Source organism: Aethalodelphis obliquidens, unplaced genomic scaffold, assembly GCF_003676395.1.
Source record: "Aethalodelphis obliquidens isolate GAN/ISIS:26980383/991018 unplaced genomic scaffold, ASM367639v1 scaffold8, whole genome shotgun sequence".
NCBI lineage: Eukaryota > Metazoa > Chordata > Mammalia > Artiodactyla > Delphinidae > Aethalodelphis > Aethalodelphis obliquidens.
In genome coordinates this window covers 24,723,777-24,748,180 of record NW_020837952.1, presented here as the reverse complement: position 1 = coordinate 24,748,180, position 24,404 = coordinate 24,723,777, and the positions used below count along the sequence as shown (strand labels likewise).

The 24,404-nt window shown below is 37.1% G+C and overlaps 1 protein-coding gene across 4 annotated transcripts in view; it reads right to left on the bottom strand.

The window, feature by feature from the left end:
* NAV3 (neuron navigator 3) overlaps positions 1-24,404 on the bottom strand; it is a 592,658-nt gene that overhangs the window by 87,180 nt on the left and 481,074 nt on the right. For all 4 annotated transcript variants that reach the window (XM_027107085.1, XM_027107086.1, XM_027107087.1 and 1 more), the window contains exons 13-15: positions 4,006-4,138; positions 3,082-3,352; positions 1,457-2,165 (exon numbers count right to left, since the gene is read on the bottom strand). In XM_027107085.1, the coding sequence (XP_026962886.1) occupies positions 1,457-2,165; positions 3,082-3,352; positions 4,006-4,138 (1,113 nt within the window). The remainder of the gene's footprint in view (positions 1-1,456; positions 2,166-3,081; positions 3,353-4,005; positions 4,139-24,404) is intronic.

Genomic DNA, 24,404 nt, shown 5'->3' with positions numbered 1-24,404 from the left:
TCCCCAAGAAAGACCAAAGGGTTTTACGTCAGTTGCCAGTGCTATTCAAATACATATCTGTAATAGTGATTTGAAACACAGTTGGTGCTAAGTTAGACGCTGGAGTTTAGTTCAGAAAACATTTTAGTTTTGTAAATGAAGCAGATGATATAATCGAATTTATGTAAATATGGAAATAAAGTGACATGAAGTAATGGCATAACGATGACTAATTAAGTTGCAGTGGAATCCGTATTTCCTATAGTGAAACATTTTGTGACGAATATGAGAAATTGTTTCATAGGTAAAGGCCACTGGAGGACACCACTGGCTTCTACTTAAGCAACATAGATATTTACTCCCACTACTAGCGACTATTCTTTGCAACACGAGGCAACATTTCAAAAAACCAGCTCTTCAGGACTAATATTGCTACTGAGAGATATAAAACCTCTAGGTTTTGCAAACAGCCATGTATCTGAGATTGCCTGAAATATAAAAGTAAATGGTTCAAGACCCTTGATATCTCCCAGATATCAAGGTTCTTGGGTTAGTCAGTATAATAAAAACATTAAAAATACTTAACATGTCATGAAAGACAAATCATACTCTATCATTTCATAGATGAGGAAACAGACCCAGAGAGGTTTGACTATTTGTCCCAAGTCTTTCACTGTATGTATTTTCCTGCCACTTAAAACACATCAGTATTTAAAACAGTGATATCTCGAAGGAGAACTCTGCATATTCAATACCAAAGACAGTCCTGGTGCAGAAACCAAGTCCTGCTGCTTATCAGAGTCATATCAAAGAAAGCTGATGAAGAGTTAGAAAACCTAGCCCATTTCTTAGTTATAATCCTGTATCAAACATCCAAAGTTTTTCAAATTCTGTCAATCATATCATACCTTGATTTTCATTCATATGTCAAGATATGGTACTATATACATCTGTCCATTGTGATCCAGTACTGTACAAGGAACACAACTTCATCCACACTCATGATCGCCAGCTCATTAAGAGCCAGCAAGATAATATAGACACTAGAAATGAATACCAATAGTCAGAAAGACCTATTAACGTTCTATTTTATTTTTAACTGTGGAAACATGAAAATCTATGGAAATTTTGCAAGCTCCTGTTTTATCACTCCTCCTAGGTATTGCCATCTGCTTTTAAGTCTCTCATAAATGCTATTTGTGTTGCTAATATGACAATGATAGTGAAAGTACAAAGTTGAAGCATTTCTCAAAATGAGCGATATTTCTTTCACTAGCTATTTATATCATCAGCTTCATAAAATGCATTTTACTCAGAAACTGAATAAAACATTCTAAGATATATGTGTCATAGAATATATATACTTAGGACATATATGTTTAGGATATACATCTTTTCTACGATAGGATATAGGACACACATATATCCTAAGATATAGCATTTTATATTTTCACAGCATCATTTTATGCTTTCTTACCTTCGAAATGTAGGTGAGGCAATGTCAGGATACTTGGACCCTGGCTGCCTGAGCCCTTGTGTCCCACAGGCACTAGCAGACGTGGGGCTGGATTTGGGGGAACCAGACAAAGAAACACTCTCTGAATCTGAGACTGCTACTTTTTCCTTTTCCTTGTCTGTCTGGTTGACAGTGACGGGACTCGAGCGCCCTGAGGCGATCTTCGTGGGTTCTCTCAGTTTCGAGGTAGTGGCCCCAGCTGACTTACTGCTGACATTGGAATCTATACTGCTGGTGCTGGATCTGTGGCCACCTCGGCCGGGAATGCCACTGGTGCTGGATTTGGATGGGCGGGGCAAACTGCGGTATTGCAGGGAGGTCTTCGAGCTGACATGCAGCACAACATCATCCTGATTCTGTGAACCGTCCAAACTGGTTTTTCTCCCGGCATTTGACTTCCCACCAATGGCAGCAGATTTGGGGATTTTACCCAGTGTTGCTGAGCCACTTGTTATGGTGGCTCCACTGCTTGTGATCATGGCAGATGACCCCACTCCACTTGGCTTCTTAAATCCAAAAGAGCCAGTGGCCGTTGATCTTCCAATGCCCGAGGGGGGCTTTTTCCCCTCATCTCCACTGCTTTTTCCTGCATCTGAAGGAGACCTCTGTAGAGTCGATCCTTTCAGGGGAGTTTTCCCTTTCTCAGAAGCTTTGGCATCATCAGTTTTCCCTAATGAGTGAAAAATACACAAATTTACGTGTCTGCACATTTTGATTTCACAATATTTCTTTAAACAAAGTGTAAAATGTGAAGACATCTTTATATTACCTCAATTCCTAAATATTCACTGTTTTAGATTTAAATAGGCATGTCCTCTTAATACATTCAGAGGATTAACTACAAAGCTATAAAAATATGGCTGTTAGAGGAAAGCACGAGAGATCAAGGAGATAAAATGAAAACACCTATTTTTGCTATTTATTATTGCCTTATATCTTGCAACTCCCTTCCTTTATAAAGATAGCACTTAATCTCATCAAACTAAGTGCTCAGAAAGGAATTCATTTGAATATCTCTGAGATGATTGTATTTGGAGTACCCTGTTACATCAGTACTTCAGGTGGCACTATTTAAAATGAGGAACCATTTTTAAAATAGGGAGAGAGTTTTTTTTAAAAAAAAGGATAGTACAATTTGCACAATTCTTTCACTCCCTTTTTGCATCAAGTCTAATTCAGAAATGATGTTTCAAATCTCCAGCCTTCCAAGTAGATTAGCGTGACTGCTCTTTCTCTTAGAGTTGGAAGTGAAACGTAGGGGCAGAGTTAACATAAATATCCCAAACTTTCATAAGAAAGTCAGAATGAAGGCAATCTTATGTTTATTAATAAGTAGGCTTATTTTATTTCCTCATGATCAGAAATGACTGTGGCAAAATAGACACTCACCAAATTATGAGGATGCCCTCTAGAGGATGCCTGGAATGTTACAGTCATGTGGATGCACGTGACAAAGCATGTGAAATTCAGAAATTTAGCATGAAGGAAAACCTGATTTAATTAAGAAAAGCTACTATGAAAGACAAAAAGATCGAATGGAAACAATAAAACAATTTGGCATAACAGCTGCCAGATGACAAGCCTACCAGGGGTCTTGAGTGCACTGGTTCCAGCTTTTTGCCTAGGTGGTGCTCCTCCCTGGGCTGACATGCCTCTTCTCCAGGAGCCTGTCTGTGAAACAGACAGGGAGGCTTTCTGCCCTGCCTTCTCAGGGTCTTCAGGAAGTCCGGAGGAAATGCCCTTCCACTTGCCACCTCCATCCCCATGGCTATCAAAGTCCTCCTCTGTTTTTTTCACCTCCTCGGTACTATCCCAGGGCTCATCGGTTGCAGATCGTTTCTCTGAATCTGTCTTCAGCTATGAAGAAAATAGGACAGAAAAACTTTGTGCAGAAAAGTTTATCAAGTGTGAATTGGGCCCTGGAATGTCCTTTCAGATAACTGGTTAAAAAAAAAAAAGAAGCAGTGATTTGTATTTCAAAAGAGTTCTGAAGATTCCTCTATTTTTTTTTATCTCTGTCTTCATTTAAGTTTCCTTAATTTTAGCCCTATAATTCTCAATTGCACATATTAGAGAATGTCAGAAGAAATGTGTGCAGAAAACCCCAACTGAACACTCCAGAGAGGAAGGCACTTTCTATGTCAAAGCTAAAAAGGAAAAGTAAGACAAAATAAAACTTAATTACCTAATATTCATTCTCGATTAACCATTCACAAGAGATCCAGCAATGTGTCTCAGAGACCAGCATAAAATTAATCAGGAACTATCCAAAATTAGACTATTAAAATCATTTTTGGAGTTCTAGACACACATATTATTATAAAGACAGATATGGCAACATAAGGCTTTCTGGGTTAGACTGTAATCAACTGAAAAAATATATACATAAGCTGCTTCAGTTTATGCAATTCCTTCAGATTAAGAGGTTGTGCTATGTTTTAATGCAATGCAACATAATTTGGGGGAAAATGTGGCAGAAGCCCTGGGGAAACAGAGAGGGCAATTCTCACCTGCATGTTCTTTCGGGACGGGGCAGTGGCGTTGGAGTAAGAGCTGACGGAAGATGTGGTGTTCAGGTCATCAGTGCTGATGTTATCCAGGGTGTCACTGAGGCCGCTGCTTACCGAGCTGCTGTCATCCCAGCTAAAGGCAAAACAGGCAGCAGTAATGAGCTAAGCACACGAGGCAAGATGCAAAAGTCACCCACACTCTCATTTAACGTGTGTCACGCGTTGGGAAGAGAATTCTTATTTTTTTAATCTTATGATGAAAAATGTGCACTTTCCATTTTTGGAAAATCATACTGCTAAGAACTGAGCGCAAACCTGAGAGTAATCTTATCGGAGGTTTGCTAAGAATCAGTGTCTAGAGCAGATCCAGGGGAACGTTTATAGAATGAATGAAAATACTGCTATAAATACTGCCTGGCATCAGGAAAGAAGAACATTATCCATAACCTTTTTTTTCCCCTGGGAAGGCCATCAGGATTCACACAGCATATAAGAATTCACCTGTTGTGTTAAAAATTAAAAACAAAACAAAACAAAACAACTGTGCTTTGGTCAGGAACCAGAAAATCATTCCTCATTCTTTCTCCTACCAATAACTACTCCCAATCATTTACCAAATCTTGAAGATTGAGACTTATTCTATCATATCATCCCTCCTGCCATTTCTGGCCTGGGCAACATACAATATTCTTTTATCTGGACTTCCTGCCTTCAGTCTTTCTCAATAAACTTCATCTGATAAATTTGGGTCAGTGCTCGAATGCTCACATCTGGCCATGTCATTTCCTTATGTACCACTCTTCAAAGACTTCTCTTTACCAAGGTAGTAGATTCCAAAATGTAATGCACCTGCCCTGCGAGGTGCACAAAGTAATCCCTTGGGGCATAAGAAAAATATCTGAAATTCTGAATATATCTGTTCTTAATCTAAAGAAGAAGTAAAATAGGCTGTATTAATATTCATGTGCAGGCTAACATAGGCACCCTCACTTAGTCAGTGTGTCAGAAGATGCAGAAGTAATGTAGGGTGAGCAGGGTCACCTGAATGAGAATGGGAGCTCCACAGGGTGAAGGGTTGAACCATGGTTCTCTCACTTACTGGCTGGTTCTCAGTCTCCTATGATACACTGCTGCTCACCTGCACTCTATTAATTGAATTCAGGTAAACTGGATACAGATATTAGATACAGACAAAAGTTAAGTCTCATAAAATAGACAAGTGGCTTTAAAAAAACCGCCTGCAAATAATCCACACACTGAAGAGAATATTTGTAACGAAAGCACAAGCTAACCATAAAGGAATGGTAAACCGGTAACTTCTCCTACTCTGCTATGCGTACTTTATGAGTCTCACCATACATTCCAAGTGAAAGTGACGTATTGAGATCACATAGCAAACCAACTAGAAAAGTAATTATCAAGAAGAAAATTTGAACTTATAGAAAATATTAATGATGATCTCCCCCCAGGTTAGTATTTTGCTTGAGATATTAGCTACTGAGAGCTTAAAACATGATGACCAAACACATTTATAAATCATATTATGACCAATAATAATTGTATTTTTAATGACAGCGAAAGAGTATTTTGTACCACTGTAGCGAATACCTGCTATTTGCGGCTGCTCAAATCTTTTTAATACCTTCCCTACATCTTATTTTGATAATTTCCCACATTATGAGTCTTACCTTCCGAAGGTAGACTGCAAAAAACTCACATTTCCAGACTCCCTTATAGACAGATATGACATATAACAAAGGGCCTACAGAGTCACAAATGAGAAAATCTTCTGGCAAACACAGCAGCAATCATTCAATTTTTCTCTTGTAAACACTGGCAGACATCTGGTCTCTAATTCCAAGGGTCAGAGGTGCCAAGCAGAGGAAGCAGTGATGCCCTAGAGCTATGGTTGGCTAAGCACCTACAAAGAGCCTGGTTCTCCAATCACCCCAATTATTCAGAGAGCCTTCTTATATCACTTCATTCCTTAAATTAGATAGTAGATTCTGTAGTTTGCAACCAAGAACCTCTATCAATACATTCATAATTTTAAAAATACTCTTTCTTCTTTAACCTATCTTTAAATTTTTCATGTTTATCTATGCAGTGTAATACATATATTATCTTCTCATAGGAATGCATGCATATAATCATAAACTTATAAATATACACACTTGGGCAATCACTAGTCTAAAGCAAAGTTCAGGCTCCTTTAAAAGACATACGAGGCTTTCCATTATGTGGCCCTAGCTTACCTCTTGAGCTTAAACTCTTTACATCACCTGCCTCACTTTGTGCACTCTGACTTAGAGCTGCATTCAATTCCCATCACCATCACATTATTTCCAACCTCTGTCTTCAATCAAGGCACCCCTGCGCATACCTGACTAACCCATACTTATCTCATAATGCAGTTCTAGCATCCGTCTTCTGGGAAGCCCCTTTTACTTGCCGCTGTCGGGATGAATTAGGTAGCTTCCCCTCTGCGCTGCCATAATACTATGCAGACTTATAGGACTGGATTTAGCACATTGTTTTATAAATCTATAAATACGTGTCAAAATGGACCATTAGCCTGTGAGTTTTCTAAGCACAGAACTGTGGAGTATTTTTCTTTTAATTTCTACTATTTATGGCAATGGCTGACATAAATGTTGAATAAATTCTCATGGTTTATTGAGATTAAAAGAAAGGCAGTTACAGAGGTCATCTTTCATAGTCACATGAAATGAATTTTTAAGAAATACTTACCACAATATATTCAGTACTCAAAGAGCAAAATTAAACAAAGAGGAAATTTTACCGTTTTTTAAAAATGAATATTTTTAAAGTAACTATTTCTCTGGCAAGGAAGATAGAATCAGTATTTCTAATAATAGCGTTTACCAATGTAAATCCTAGCATTAGCGACTAAAAGTAAATGCATCAACTCTTACTAGAATTTTAAAAAATCAGTTGTTTTAAAACCATTTAAAGACTCAAATGAACACAATGACTTTGTAGTTAAAATGATATAAGTGAAAGAACCCAAAATAAGATAGAAACTTTCAATCTCTTGAGAGAAAAATAAAAATATATCAAACTAACAAACATCATAGACATGAAGAACAAATTTCCAAATTTATCCTGGTGTAATGTAAAGCATAATGGATTCCTAAAGTTAAAGCCTTTCACTTGAGCCTTTTTTAGAGGGGCGTGGCTAGTATGTTCACTTAAACTTGCTATTCTGATCTCCCTATCTCACAGATTAGTGTGGGAAGCAAATGAATCATTTATATGAACCATTTGATAATACTTTACATTTTTCCATCTCCTCAAACTGCTTTACCTCTAAGATCTCAAATTCTGCAATCTCATTTTTTGATCACAGTCTTCTACACTTCCAGTGCTCTAAAATCTACTGATTTCCTAATTTTTACGTCTAGTTTATAGCTACTTCCTATTATCTACTTTTACTAGCCTTCTTGTGTTTTTTACTCCACTGAACTCTTTACCAAATGATGCAGGATCCAAAGATGCTGGAACAAAAGGATCGCTAAAGTCATAATCTAACCAGTACTCTGTTCTAGTTCTTGCCACCATAATGGTCTTCCATACCGGTCCTGTCTCTATGTTAATTAAACATGTTTTCTCCATTATTATTTTGGAAAATGACAGCAAATTCAACTAATCAGAATGACTAATATAACAATATTATTGTATATTTCATAATACATAATAATTATAATGACTGAAGGCATATAGATTCAAGTTATCTAACCTCAGGTGATTTCTCAGTGCTACTAAGAAATTCTGCCTACTCCAAAAGTGGTTTTCTTCAAATTCCAAAGATATAGCTTTGTTTCTCTCTTCTTCCTCTGGATTCCAAGATCTTCCTCCTAATACTTTAGTGAAACTGCTTTCATTGAGGTCAATAAACCCATGGACTGAGTGCTTACTATGTGTCCTACTCTTTTAAATATTTTATATAATCTAATCCCAAACAAAACCATGAGACAGGCATTGTAAAGATAAAGGGGTTCGGGTAGTTTGAATGATGTGCCCAAGGCCCATGATGGAGCTGGGATTTGAACCCAGGAATTATGTCCCAAAGCTTGGTCAGAATTCCACTCCCTTGCCTCCCATCTTCTCACCCCTTTTACCTTGAAATACACCAATGATGTGCCTTTACAGGCTCTCTGCAAACTTCACCAGTCCACAGAACCCTTTACTTTTCTCCTCTTCTTTGGGATTCCTTTGAATTCCTCAAAATTCAGTACTTAATCTTAACTCACCTTAGACATTCTTTCTTGGAAATTTCTTAGTCTTTCACAACTTCAATATCACCTCCATGATTATGACGCTCAAATTCACAGCTCTAATCCAGACTTCTTTCCTGATTAATCGATCAGCATTTCCAGCCTTCTACTGAACACTTTCTCAAGGATGTCCTGTCAACATCTCAAATTCACTACCTAGATTCCATCGTTTCTCGTTAACAATTCTTCTCCCTTTCAGTTACTGACTGCCTGTTTATCCTTCTGCCATAAAATATCAGTGTTATTACCTCTCTTCTCTCACCTGGATCCACTGTTAATCAAGTTGTCTCTAATCTTTGAAAATCCATCTCAGCTATAGGTGACATGGCCCTCCTTGTGTTTGTTCCACATCGCCACTGTGCATGCCTGTCCCTCCTTCCATGAAAGCTATTAGTAAGAATCTGCTCTTATTCATTAAGTGATGAATAAATTACAGCTCCTCTCCTTTGAAGAACTCACTGCTTATTGTGGAGGTCAGAAGTTTAAACAAATTGTTATAATACAAAATGGCAAGTGTTGTAATAGAGATGAATGTTAAGTGTGTGGCAGGACAGAGCCACTACCACTCATTTGAAGAATTCAAGCATTTCTTCATGACAGAGATACTGCAGAGTGATCAGAGGAAATAAATGTTAACCACTGTATTACAGCATATATCACTTGTTACAATATAACCACTATTTTGGTGTTTTTCTATCTTCTTGGCCATAATCTGAATTACCTGAAGCCAGAGACTGTGTGACACTTATCTTTATAATTCTAGCATGCAACGTGGTGTCAACTATTGAATAGATGACTAGTAGATGTTTGTTAAATAAATGAAGCAGTTTTACTTAGAATACTGCTTCTATCCAATAAAGTTAAGTCAGATTGAATGCAATAATAAATGTACAATTTGAGAAAAATGTGTTCAACATATTTCTCTGCTAAACAATCTTAAAGGAACAAATTTTTATTGATGACAACACCATTTTCCTTATCTTAAGGTTCTGTGTTTTGACTTTCATCTTTGGTTTTGTAGAGCCAGAATTCTCCCTAGGTAGGATATAATTAATCTTGCTTATTATGGAACACTTAATTAAGTTAAAAACTTCATAGAAAATAGTTTTTCTAACTGACAAAAATGTTAATTTACTCACATAATTAGCCCTGAGCAGTATGTCTCAAACCCTTCAATATATTTTCTTCATCCTTTCATTTTTAAATTCCTTAAGTGCTAAAAATTCTTGACTATATTCTTTATAAAAGGGCAAGTCTTTATTGTCTCCAAGTTACAGATCTATTGATCTGCTAAATTCTTCTCAACAATCTAGGACGGCTAAAAAATTACAAATCTGAGTATCTTATCCACATAATTTGCATTTACACACTGAGTTATTGCCAGTTTTAAAATATTATGTATAAAGCTGTTAACATTCACATACATTCCATTTATGTGGCATTCTAGAAAAGGCAAAACTATAGATATGTAGGACCAATCAGTGACTGCCAGTGGATGGGAGTGTGGGAAGATTTGTGGTGGCTGTTACATGACGACGCATATGTCAAAACTTAGAACTGTAGAAAAAAACACTGTATGTAAAGTAAAAACAAATGTAGCCAATTAACCTGTTGATAAATTACAATTTGGATATACACTAGATTACTCATTAATCTAAGAAGAAAAGGATTGTTTTGGTATGCCTTTTACTATTTATATTTTTAATGCTTAATAACTCAGTGGGGCCAGGGATCTATTTTATTTATCTGGTTGTGCATTTGTGGCTCTGACCCCTACGTTCACCCCTGGAGTTACATTTAGAAGCAGACCTGCTTGAAAACAAATGTGTTATATATTGAGAGTGGTTTTTTTTTTTTTTTTTGCTTTTTATATTGAAGAATTCTGAAATATTAAGTAAATAAATATTAAAATAATTTTGCAGATTTAAATCTAATTCCAGAGGAAAATGCTAGTCCTGTTTATAAGTAATTTTTCAACACACTCCTGTTTTTTGGTGTGGTAGCACTTCATTTAGCAGGTATTCAATCAGGCTCTTTGATAGCTTATATTGGCAGGTCAACTGTACTACTTATACATATACATATAAAACATAGAGATTTTCTTTCAATAAAAACTAATTTCTATACTTCAGGCATTCAACAGTAACCTCAGTCTCAATTTGCCAGCTCATTAAATATTTCATTAATGAAATAAACAAACATGCTTCCTTTAGATGTACTCAGTTCCAACCCTAATTCAACTACAATCATGGAAATGCTGCCCACTAAGGTGATATTATCTCTGATTGCTATAAAAACACCTTCTTATACCTAAACTTTTAACAGTATACTATTTTGTTAGCTTATTTTATTAAAAGTTAAAATAAGAAATAGCCATATAAACAATGTTTGTGTATCTTTTAAAATTATTTGATTATACATTGCATGTTTTTTAGAAAATATGGATGTTTAATATTTGCCAGTATCTGAGTGTTCTTAGGCCAATGCTGTTGGAACACTATGGAACCAAGTGCCTGAGGTTTACCGTCAACGTAAGGTTCTTCCTCCAGGGTACCAGCATGTCTTACTCCCTCATTCACGATGATTCTTGCAATATGTACCTGATTCTTAATGCTGACAGTAATCACCTGGTCGGACTCTACATGTATCACCAACCATAGGTTACTGTACACTGCTTTAGATTTGTGGATGCCACTCTCACTTACATCTCAGTCTCTGCATATCACTTAGATATATAGGACAGGTCTCGAAACAAGTCCTAAATCTTTCCCCACAACATCCTCATTCCGAACTCTAAATTAAAACTCATATATCCTTGGTTCCATTTTCAAGTACTTTAAGAACATAAAAAGTTTTAAAATGTTAAGCAAATTCAACATTTTTTATATATGATTTAAACGAAAATTCTGGAGTCAAGTTTGCCATTGGTAGATAATGCAGATAATGTAAATAAAGTGTTCATTCCAGTGTCTGAGACCTGTGGACATTCCACAAACATATAGTTTGATACACTAGAAGTATTTGGGCACTGCAGACACTTAAGACGAATGTGGAGATTCCCATTTATTCCACAAGTGTCTACTATAAAATGGGGATTTTTAAAGATGTAAGTGAGGTAGCAGAAATAGAAAAAAATCTAGAGGCTAGAAGAAAAGGGGATACAAACTCCTAACATTTCATTGGTATATTAGAGGTCCAGTGTTAAAAATCTCATAAGATAATCATACTGAGAAAAATTGCTCTCTTCCAACCTAAAACATAATAAGATATGATAAAGCATAAGTTCTAAGGATTTTACTAAACATTTCTTAAGACAAATAATTATTTCATGAAAAGAAAAACGAAGTCTCCGTAGCTATCCATAAGATCACTGCGTAAAAACTTCTGGGTATGCTTCCTGTTTCTGAGGGAAAAGTAAATAACATTTGCCTAAGAAAGTAAAGTCACCACTTAAAACAAAACTCTATCACATTCCAGGATAGCTTTGTTTTCCATTCCCATTGTTTATGCCAATTTGAAAAATACACATAAGGAGATACAGGTATCTTAAAACTATTTAGACATAATGAGCTTTGCAATAATAATTTTTAAAATACTGAGAGTCAACTGTCTAGGCTTTGCACTTTGGTACTAATATGTTAAGTCAATGATATTTTCCTCGAGACTAAATGAGCACAAAACCACTTAGACCTATGCCATACATTTTTTTTTTTTTTTTTTTAATCAGCAAACACAATACACTACCTGCCACATTTGAGCACTGCAACTGCTGAAGTGTAAATTCTATATTACTTCAGGGTCATTGATAGAAAGCAATGGAGTGTATTTCAACAACGATTTATTCAGCATTTCCCTGGAAAAATATTTTATTACCAAGAAAAAAAGAATATCATTAAAAAAGACTTCAGAATTGTGGAAAACTAAGTATATAACAACATCAATATACTAAACATGATTTTATGTTAAAAATAGTCCTTTCAACCTATACAATGAACATGGTCTTCATTGCAGTTTTAAAAAAAGTTCCTTCTACTTTTAAAGTGTTTCGTCCTTCCACTGTTTAACTGTGCAGTGGCGCATAAGCAACTGATTTATAATCCAGTTGAAACGTCATTTCCTCTATGAATCCTTCCATGATTTCCAAGGAAACATTAACTCTTCCATGTCTGTATTTACTACAAGTGTGCTCCCACTGTTCTGTAAATTATCTGCTTGCAAAGTGGGTTCAGCTACAGGACTGCAGTTGAGGGCAAATAGAGCGACTTCTCTTTTGCAGTTTCAGTGCTCAGGTTGGCATCTGGCCCATGATAGGTTCCTAGTGTTTGGGGAATAAATCAATTGTGAGTCAAAAAATGTTGCCTGCCATATCAGTAAACAAAGGATTTTGCAGCCATCAAGCCATCACATTAGAGCTGCCCCTCAGGATAGAAACAGCATGCCCGCCATCAAGCCATCAGCCCTGCAGCCACCTCCCAAGGGTGCACGCTGAGGAGACTCAGGATGGGAAAACACAGGATACTAGCCCCAGATAGCTGAGGTACATATCAAAGGAATGATTTCAATGAGCACAGCCTTTTGCATCTTCTTATACATAGAAAAGCACTAAATTCACTAACCTGAGACGTCTGCTTTTCTTTAATTAACGGTCATCTTTTGATGTTCTGACTACCTGGTCTTTGTTGCAAAAACTCCTATATATCCTGGCTCTGCCCGTATCTCTTTGGAGCAGTCCCTCAAAGCTATCTAAGAGTCTGTGTCCAGGCTTAAGTCCTCAGTTTTGTCTACCAAATAAAACACAATTTCCATGCTTAGGTTGTGCATTTTTTTCAATTGACACAATAAATTATCTATCTTACAGTCACAAACTACAGCCTTAATCTGTGATTCATTCACTCATTCTAACACTCAAATGTGCATATAATTATGGACTGTGGTTAAAAATCAATGTGATTATGTGAGAGAAAAACCAATCAGAAAGACCTACTACTACTAAAGAACGGCCTGTGAGGAGGTCGTTGTAAACAGTCATTAAGTAGACAATTGAAGGGTGAAGGAGAGCCATCTGTGAAAAGGGTGGAGAAGACAGCAGTACAGGAAGAGGAGACAGCCAGTGTAAAGACTCAGAAGCCACAAAGGTCAAAGGGCAGCAGGACTGTGCAGCAGCAGGCAAGGGGAAAGTGTCAGTTCTGAGACTGGGAAGGGAGGCAGGGGCAGCCCTTCAAGGATCTTCTAGACAATGCGAAGACATGAGAGTTCCTTAGAAATATGACAGAAATTCATCAAATAGTTCTAAGCAGCGAAACGACATGAGCAGATATAGGGTTTAAACATATTTTAGTGTTATGAATATATTAGAGGTAAAGAAGCGTAGAAGTGCGAAGCTCAATGAAGAGGCTATTGCAGCATCCTTCAGTTTTTGATGAGGGGTTTACAAGTAAATTAAAAGAAGGCAGTTTCAAGATATATTTGGAGGTAGAGAGGACAGATTTGCTGTTGGATGGTGTGACATAATAAGATATATATATTTGCTTTCTGTCCCCAGCTGCTGATTCAGAGCTACTAAAAATTTTGTAATTTTCTTAGTGATAGATGTGCTAGAACCTTTTGTTCTAATATTAGAGACCTTTGTTCTAATATTTGGTCTTGGACTCCGGTGCCTAACACAGAGCTCCTAAATCCCTTGGAACTTCCTGGGTGACAGGAGCATCTTTTGTTCTAATAAGACAACTCTTGGCTGGCTCCTGGATAGCCCATTGGTCTTTAGTTTAAAACCACAATTCATAACTATTTGCACACTTACATATTAGAATGAGTGAATGTATCACAGATTAAGGCCTTAGTTTGTGACTTTGTAAGACTACATCATTTATTGATTTATCTCACACCTCCATCCTCTGGGAGGGAGAGAAGCTGAAGATTGAGTTAATGTATTATGCCTGAATAATGAAGCTTCCATAAAAATCCATAATTTATGGGGTTCATAGAGCTTCCAAGTGAACACAGGGAGGTGCTGGGAGGGTAGCATGCCAAGAGAGGGCTTAGATGTTCCATGCCCCTCTCTATACCTTGCTCTATGTAACACTTCAATTGGCTGGTCATCTATATCCTTTGTCATATCCTTTATAATAAACCAGTAAATATAAGTAAATGTTTCCCTGAGTTTTGTGAGCCATTCTAGCAAATTTTTGAACCTGTGGAGGGGATCATGGGAGCCCCCAATTTACAGCTGGCCAGTCAGAAATATGGGAGGTCTGGGCTTACAATTGGCTTCTGAAGTGGGGCTGTCTTATGGGACTGAGCCCCTAACTTTGTGGGATCAGATGTAAACTCTGGGTAAATAGTGCCAGCACTGAGCTGAACTGAATTGTAGGGTACGCAGCTGGTGCTGAAGAATTAGTTGGTATGGGGAAAAAAAAACCCAAACATTTGGTGTCAGAAGTATTTAGTGAGTAGGTTGTATAGAAAACAGTTTTTCTTTAATTGGAATGTGGTAAAAGAGAAAACAAAAAGACTCTAGATCTCTTGCATAGCTTTAATCTTAAATTTTGTTTGCACTTAGTACCATTATTTTCATATATCAAGGGAAGCTTATGAGTTTACAATATCATAGTTTAAGTGTATAACTCTTTACAAAACTGGCAATTCACGTCAACACGGGGTTAAAGTCTCTCTATTTTCATTATTTTTAGTGTGCACAAAATGCTATATATTTATCCATGAAATATTTAGAGAGCCCACCATAAATACTGTGGGGATTTTGGGTAAGGAGAGCATCAATAAACTCTATGCATTGACCTTTCATTCCCTTTTCTTTTCTCTAGAAAACAAATAATGAATATTTACAACTATTCTATTATGGCATCAGATCGGGTAAGATAAAAGAGAAAAAGCTCTTGTTCTTTATAAGAGAAAGCCCTACATAGATTTGATTAAATGTGATGAATGGTGTTAGCTTGAAATGAATTTATGTAATCAGGCAGATTTTTTGTTTTAATGTTATCTGAGGCAGATAAGAAACATCTATTTTTGTGTTTATTACTATATGGGCTGAAATCACGAGATAAAATAATCTTATTAAAAATTACTTTGCTGAACCACATCACTGGAACGATGCTTTTATTATGGTTTCGCTAGTTTATTTCAAAGCCCATTTTCACGATGCTGTTATATGGTTGAAATGTGTACAAGTTTATTTAAAGGTTTTCTATTAGTGACAAGTTGAGAATATAACATATAACTCATATGAAAGCTAACTCAGGATTCATTAAGGTCCATTTGGTATCTTTTTGTATTAAGTAAAAGACCAATATGTGTTCATTGTTGAAAACTCAGAAGTCCAGAAATGTATAAAAGAGATAAAGTAATTAATCTGTAATCCCACCTAGAAGTACCCACCAGTAACATTTTATAATTTCTGTCCAGTCATTTTCTGGATGTATAATATATACATATGTAACATACCTGGTTGAGACCTTGCTGATTATACCTGATTATATATCTGATTGTACCTTCTTCATTTATTTCATATCACCTTATAGTGATTTTTAATATGCTTAAATTGTTTTTGACACAAGTATATTATATGAATTATTATATATTTTACCATTTCTATTTTAGGATATATGAAATACTTTATAGTTTTTTTTTTACTGTTGTTAGTAATACTGCAATGAAAGTATTCAGGTTACATTTATGATTATTTTCTTAGGATAAATTCCTAGAAAGAGAATTAGTGATTCACAGAATACAAACATTTGAAACACTGCAGATGTAGCATAATAAATGAAGAACACATCATTTTACACTCCTGCCAGCCATGTGAGTGCCAGTCTTACAAAACCTGGATACTTTCAGGTATGTGATTTCCTTCAGTAATTCAAAAATTTTGAAATGTGAAATAGTTGTTTAATGTAGTTTTAATTAAATAGAGCAATTGTGAGATTAAATTTTCTATAGGTTTATTTGTTAGTTTTATATCTATAAATTGTCTATGTCCTTCGTGTATTTTTCTAATAGAGTTTAAACAACATATAGGTATTAGATTTTTATATATTTAAAGTACTTCAAATATTTCTCAATCTATTTCTTGGTTTTTAGTTTTATTTATTATATTTTAATATATAGGGTTCAAAAAAATCAATCTTTGATCTTTTCTTCTACAATTTCTCCCAGAAAAATTTGCATATATAATCTGATTTCTCCTCCTCCTTTTTATATTCCATTGTTATGGTAAAGTAAGAAACTATTTTTTTAAACAAACAGTGAATTTCAAAGAGATCATTTATTTATAACTATTCCCTTCTATTTATTATAGTTCACTTATCAAGTCTCAATATATGCTATTTTTAAATGATTATGTATGTAATACCATACATACATGTAATACCATGCTGTTCTAGTATAGTGAGGTCCAGAGGTTTTTTATATTTTTTTTAAAGACTAAAGACTGCAACTTAAAAATATATATTAACTAAGAATTCAAGCCTTTTAAAAAACTTTCTCAAAATTATAGTAATTAGCTATTCTTCTAAAAAAATTATTACCATGCATAGCTTTATTCACTAATTAGTGCATGAAACATTTATTGAATGGTATCATTATGGAAAATACTGAGAATACAGAAATCAAAAAGATATTATAGAGACATAACTTTTCCTTTAATGTAGAAAATGTGTAATTCTCACTTTTGAGAACTCGGACTTTTTTTTGATATCTGAACATTTAGTTATAGACATTTTACTTAATAAGTAGCAATCACAGCTACTAATCCTCAGCTAAATTGTCTCCCCTCTCTAAAACCTCCTTTATCACTTGAAATATTTTTGGCATTAGCCATCTTTCAGAAGAAGAGAAGTCCCCAAATTACTATAATCTCATGGTTGAGTGAACAGAAACGTTATGTAGAGATAAAAGAACTTAGATAAAATCCAACAACTTAGCTACAGACCTAACGGCAAACAAGGTTGAAAATGGAAATCTGTTCCATGTTATCTTGCTTGAGAGAGCATACGTTAAAGTAACAAGAACTCAATAAGATATTTTTATTTTTAAGAGAAATATTATTAACAATGAAGAAATATTTTTGCTCTGAGATACATAAAATATGTTATATAAAAACATTCCAGATTCTTCCATTCAACTTTCGGAAAGCTGCCTTGGTAAAGAACATTGTTTTACAAGCCACTCCAGCAAGTGAATATCTCTAGGAGGGGGTGAAAGATAGTTCAGAGTCAGAGAGATGTTTGCCAGGAAATTCACATCCCAGCAGTGAAGAACAACAGATGGCAGCAGTAACAATGAAAACTTGCAGCAGATCCTGGCTGGCACACTTTCAAAATAGCCATTTATATTTCCCACCACAAACAGCTAACTGCTGTCTCCTTGTATCGTATGCATGGATATAAAGGAGAAAAAAAATGCAAGAATGACAGTTAAATTGCCTTGACAGGGAAAGGATTAAACCTTAAAAGCAAGAGTGAAGTGATGATGTGACCCTGGCTAGGTGTCTGAGTCTCCTGAGATTTCCCAGGCACCTAACTTATTGCTGATGCTTTGCCTAAACTACCTCCGGGTCTGAAACGTTGCCAGCTGCTCCCAATCTACTCTCTCACTTTCCACATCAGTCTCTGTCTCTGAGCCCAGCTTAGTAACTTCTATTTGGTTTCTGTCTTCTTCCAGATGAAGATTTCATCCACAGATTTTTGTTGCTAATCCTGGATCATAATCTCTGACCAGATTCATCTTGTGTCCCACCCAGGAGGAACTGAGGATTCAGAAAAGGTGACGTTTCAAGACGAGGCAGTGGTTGGTAAACAGACCATCTCTCACCTTAGGCAGGTAAAGTGGAGTCAGGGCACACCAAAAAAGAAAGAGGGCAGAACAGAAGCAAGCAAGAGAGGTCACTGAGTCCTCGCACACTGGGGAGTGGATTTATAGGAGTTGAAAAGGCTCAGAACATAAACAGGAGGAAAAACAAATGTGATACTCAGTAACAAAAAAAGATTTTGACAAATGGGTCAGTCTTCCGTCTGAAACAGAGAGCATTTTTATCAGTTGAGCAGAAATCAATTTCCCAGGATTTAGTGAGGGCAAACAGAAGAGCCTGAGGGAATGATGTAAAGCCGTGGAGAAAAGCATCTCCTTTTCAGGTAGTTTGGGATGCAGGTTATGATGTTATTCCTTAGTCCTCTCAAGAGAGGAGAACTAGGTTTTATTCTATAAGCTTGGAGGAAGTCAGGTAATTGCTTGGGGAATGTCCTATGTGGTACTGATTCATGGGATTGATTTTGAGAATTGTATTTCTCTTTTCCACATAGTGGATTTAATACTGTCTTGTCTTAGCTTCAGGCATAAGATAGATATATGGAAGACTCTTCTCAGGCTTGCATGAGTTAAAATGTTAGGGTCAGAAAATGAATTTTTTCAGTAGTGTTTAAACCAAATCTACTGCATTTCCTATATTCCATCTGGGTTACATCTAGGGCTGTCAATAGCCTATGTAGGACTTCCCTGGTGGCAAAGTGGTTAAGAATCTGCCTTGCAATGACAGGGGACACGGGTTTGAGCCCTGGTCTGGGAAGATCCCGCATGCCGCGGAGCAAGGAAGCCCGTGCGCCACAGCTACTGAGCCTGCATGCTGCAACTGCTGAAGCCCGTGCTTCTAGAGCCCGTGCTCCACAACAAGAGAAGCCACCACAATGAGAAGCCTGCGCACCGCAACAAAGAGCAGCACCCGCTCGCCGCAACTAGAGAAAGCCAGTGTGCAGCAACGAAGACACAAAGCAGCTAATAAATAAATAAATAAATAAATAAAATAGCCTATGTAGCAAGTGTATTTATATAGTTCCACAGAAGCATGGCTTTGAAAGCAGTGTGGTCTGGATTTCAGCTGCACAGTCATTCAGCTGTGTGTACAAGTATACAACTTGTATGATCCTATATGATCATGGAAGCACATGCCCAAGACAAAAACCTAGATTTCTCCATCTTGTACGACCTAAATCCAATTGGTCACCAAGCTCAATCTGATCTCTATTCCCTCCATTTGCATCTCTTCATCCCCACTGCCACTGTCTTAATTAATGATCCCACTACTTCCCAGTAGACTAGTACTACTATCTCCTAATTGCCATCTCGGCCTCTGGTCTGGTCCAGTGCATCCTCCAAAAAGCCAGAATAAATTACCAAGAATTTAGCATGGTACAAAGACTCTTCGAAGTCTGCTCTTTGTGTTCTAGCCTAGTTTCCCATTGCTTCTCTACCTATAGTCATGTGGAGCTACCTTGCACTTTTTCAAGTGTTCTCTCAATTTCATAAATTTATGCATTCCTTAATGTATTTTTCTGTATGTACATTTCCCCCAGACTGTTACATGTCTTTAGTTCCTTCTCAAAAACCTTCTCAAACACCTGAGGCTCTTACATAACCCTCCTGTGTATTCTGTGAGTATCCAATTCAAATTTTTATACTCCTCATTATAGCACTTCTCTCACCAAATTGATATTACTTATTTTTTTAATCTATCTTTTTCCTTGGGATGTGATCTGCTTGAAGGTAATTTCTGATTACATGTATAATAAATTTTGTAAGCTTGTACAAATATCATGGGTTACATTAACAATACATTTATATAAGATTGGGAAATTTCATTCTCAAAAAGCTAAAATATGACAATCTCCCAATCTTTGCCTGTCCTTCAGACAAAATCTCTGAAAAATGAAATGCAGCAATTTGGTAATTTTTTACTCTTCAAATGTTAACACATAAAAGACTAGGTCGAGTCCAGTAAGAATTCAAATAAGGCAAAAGATGCAGATTTTGGCATTCCTAAGCCGAAGCCTTTCTACTGATCTTCCTTTCTTTATCCCAAGGTGGTCTCATTCAGTCTCCTTACAACATATTGCAATTTATTCACTTCAGCTTCATAGGAAGCAGCTAGGTTTTACTGAGGGGCCAAAATATATGAAAGAAACCTATCTTCAATCCTAGAATCATTGCTTGTCTCACTCTACAGACAGAACTCTCCCATTTGTGCTCACTCTGAGGTCTGGGCTCTTTGAGTGGACTGGTGAAATAAAAACACCAGGAACACTTCAATTGTGTTTATAAACATATATGTTCATATTCTTTCTCTCTTTTACCCTTACACTTTCTTTAATCCTTGAGTTTGAATTGACTGAGGAAGTTTACAGAAGTCACTTTCAGCAACTGGAATACCTTCCTGTGGAGCCTACCTAACTTGCAAGGCTCTCTGGAACTTTGGTATTGACAGAGGTAATGCAGAGTATGAAATACAGCAATATGCTGTCTATCATATCAAGAAATATTTAAAAATATTTTTCATGTGCAAGACACTAAAACTAGGTGTTATGTGCTTCTGACTTATAATATGGTAATTATCAATAAAAAACACTTTTTCTTTACTCTTCCTCATATTCTTGAGGGCTTTCTCTAATAATAACTAAAATAGTACACATTTATAATTGTGTAGTTACAAAGTATTATAATTATGACCTTAAAAGATCAAATGATTTAGAATGTTCCTAATGATACGACAGGGTTAATGTCATCCTCCAAGTTTAAATATGTAATTTGCAATCATCTCAGTAATTGTTGCTACTTTATCAGGTATAGTTTTTTGATTTGGAGAATTATTTTCTTCTCATTAAAATGTTGTATTGATATCATTATATCCATTGAGTCATTTTAATTAAAAATAAACAGCCCATAACTTAACAAACTAGACATAATGTTATACCTTGGGCATTTGAAATTCGTATTTTTTAGATTGCTTTTGGGATAAAGGACGAGCAGACTTCATAGCTATGTTGGAAGGAAATTCCAATCTGGCCCAAGTCTTCGCAAACAATCAGCTTCACAGTGTTTTTAGATAAACTCAAATGAATGGATGTGGTATGAATGTCTCCTCCTCCAGTTGTATTCAAAATTGTTGCTTTAGAATTTCTCTTCAAAAATACAAATAATAAGAAAACGATTATTAAGACATCTTGGTAAACGACAGTCTTCTGAATATGCCCTAGAATAAGTATATCTTCTAATGTAAAAGGAAAGATGATTTGGGGTAGGAAATAATGTTTACTGGGAAAGAAGAAACTTGTCTATTTTCCTGCTTAATGCGCCACTGTTTTTGTTTGTTTGTTTGTGTTAGTCCCTAGAGTCCCTGTGTTTTGTCAAACTGACACAGAAAGCATATGGCCTCTGGCCCCTACAGCTTGCTTTTCCAGTGCTCTGCAAATCTTTATACTACAGTGATGTGTGTTTTATTTCCAAACATTTAATATTTGGATTTGTTGTGTTACTTCCATCACAACTTCATATACCATGAGATTTAATGGTACTTTCGATTTCCTAATCAAAGCTTAAAATGCCTCCTCTGTTCTTTTATTCCATTCTGGATTTATGAGCGCCTTCTAAGTTCCAGGCTCCATACTAATTGCTGTTATAAAATAATAAACAAAAATGAGATTGTGTCCTCAATAAGCAAATAGGATGCGGAAAAATATAGATGGGTAAATATCTGTAACTGAGAACCTGAATTTTAGCTTATTTTTAGTCAATGACAGAAAATTAAGAATGAGTTATGGAAAATCTACCCCTGAATTTGTTCCCAAAACAGGCAGTCACAGATGTAGCCACAGAAACTTGAAAATGTTACTTAATGAATCATATTCATTGTTTATAAAATAATTTCTACTTTCATTTATTCCTTCATGCTCCAAGGATTTGCTAGGTGCTTATTCAGTCTATGAAGATGAAAGGAACAAAATCCAGCCCCCTAGGATTTGACCAATTGGAAATTATTGTGGGAAGTAAACATGACTTGGCAAGTTTCTCTGGGGGATTTGACCCACCAACCAGATAATACTTAATCAATATATGAAAGCCAAATACATACCTTACTCTGCACTATGCAACAGGGAGACATAAAATGTCTGCGTCTCCTTACTATGGAATAGCCTTAGAACTTGGTTTAAGGCCCAAGTGAATATGGATGAAACAGTTGAGAAAATAATACTTTCAAAGGTTAAAATGAGTCCTTTTTCCTGGCATTAGAAAAATATTACCATACCAAGCATGAGCACATCTTTAAAGATGCATTTATCTTATACACTGTAACACTCCCTCTATATAAGCCAAGTATTTCAGATGGGGCTGACCACTCCCTGCTCCCTTGTCTCCCAATTTTCACAGGTACCAATGTGAAATGTTACTTAAAATATCCTTGAACTTGAATGTGAACTTCGCATGAATTCAAGAAATTCTGCAAGAATCTGGGCTATATGGAACCTGTGCCCTGCATTACTATATCCCCAGCTCCCCAGCACTTTGTATATATTAGGTTTGGATATTTGCTGGAATAATAATGAATGAATGTCACAGGCTGAAAAATATCAGGAAAATTAAATAATCATTTTCCTTCTTACCCTTATGATTGCTCTTTAACTTAGAGTGAGTGAGTGCTATTTTGATAATGAACTGAGCATGATAGTGATTCTTTGTATTTTGTCCAGACTTTAAAATGAAAACTCAAAAAGGAAGAAAAGGAGGAACAATAAGAAATGTAGCCAAAGAACAGATGAATTACTTGCTAGACCCTGATTAAAACACTGTTTTCACATAACATTTACCTTGAGTTAAGTTTTTGATCTGTTGAACGTGCTGAGTAATGAGGATTTATCATAGGATTATTTCCTGAATCACTAATTTTCAACAATTTTAAAACTGTCAACATTAATCGAAGAACAATGCATTTTAGCAAGAAAGGGCCAATAGTGCACCTCCAAAGAACTGATTATAAACCTCTCCTAAAACCAACTTTGTTTACAAAGCTAAGATTATTATTAAATGTTACATCTTCAAATGAGCTTTCAAATGTCAAAACATTGGAGAGACCTTCAAGATGGCGGAAGAGTAAGACGTGGAGATCACCTTCCTCTCCACAAATACATCAGAACTACATCTACATGTGGAACAACTCATACAGAACACCTACTGAACGGTGGCAGAAGACCTCAGACTTCCCCAAAGGCAAGAAACTCCCCACATACCTGGGTAGGGCAAAAGATAAAAGAAAAAACAGAGACAAAAGAATAGGGATGGGACCTGCACTTCTGGGAGGGAGCTGTGAAGGAGGAAAGGTTTCCACACACTAGGAAGCCTCTTCACTGGAGGAGACGGGGGGTGGGGGGGGAGAGCTTTGGAGCCACGGAGGAGAGCGCAGCAACAGGGGTGCGGAGGGCAAAGCGGAGAGATTCCCGCACAGAGGATCGGTGCCGACCGGCACTCACCAGCCCGAGAGGCTTGTCTGCTCACCCGCCAGGGCGGGCGGGGTCTGGGAGCTGAGGCTCGGGCTTCGGTCGGATCTCAGGGAGAGGACTGGGGTTGGCTGCGTGAACACAACCTGCAGGGGTTAGTGCACCACGGCTAGCCAGGAGGGAGTCCGGGAAAAAGTCTGGACCTGCCTAAGAGGCAAGAGACCATTGTTTCGGGGTGCGCAAGGAGAGGAGATTCAGAGCACCACCTAAATGAGCTCCAGAGACAAGTGTGAGCCATGGCTATCAGCGTGGACAACAGAGACAGGCATGAGATGCTAAGGCTGCTACTGCAGCCACCAAGAAGCCTGAGAGTAAGCATAGGACACTCTCCACACCTCCCCTCCCGGGAGCCTGTGCAGCCCGCCACTGCCAGGGTCCCGTGATCCAGTGACAACTACCCTGGGAGAACACACGGCGTGCCTCAGGCTGGTGCAACGTCACGCCGGCCTCTGCTGCCCCAGGCTCGCCCCGCATTCCGTACCCCCCCCCTCCACGGCCTGAGTGAGCCAGAGCCCCCGAAGCAGCTGCTCCTTCAACCTCGTCCTGTCTGAGCGGGAACAGACGCCCTAAGGCAACCTACACGCAGAGGCAGAGCCAAATCCAAAGCTGAACCCCAGGAGCTGTGCCAACAAAGAAGACAAAGGGAAATCTCTCCCAGCAGCCTCAGGAACAACAGATTAAACCTCCACAATCAACTTGATGTACCCTGCATCTGTGGAATACCTGAATAGACAACGAATCATCCCAAAATTGAGGCGATGGACTT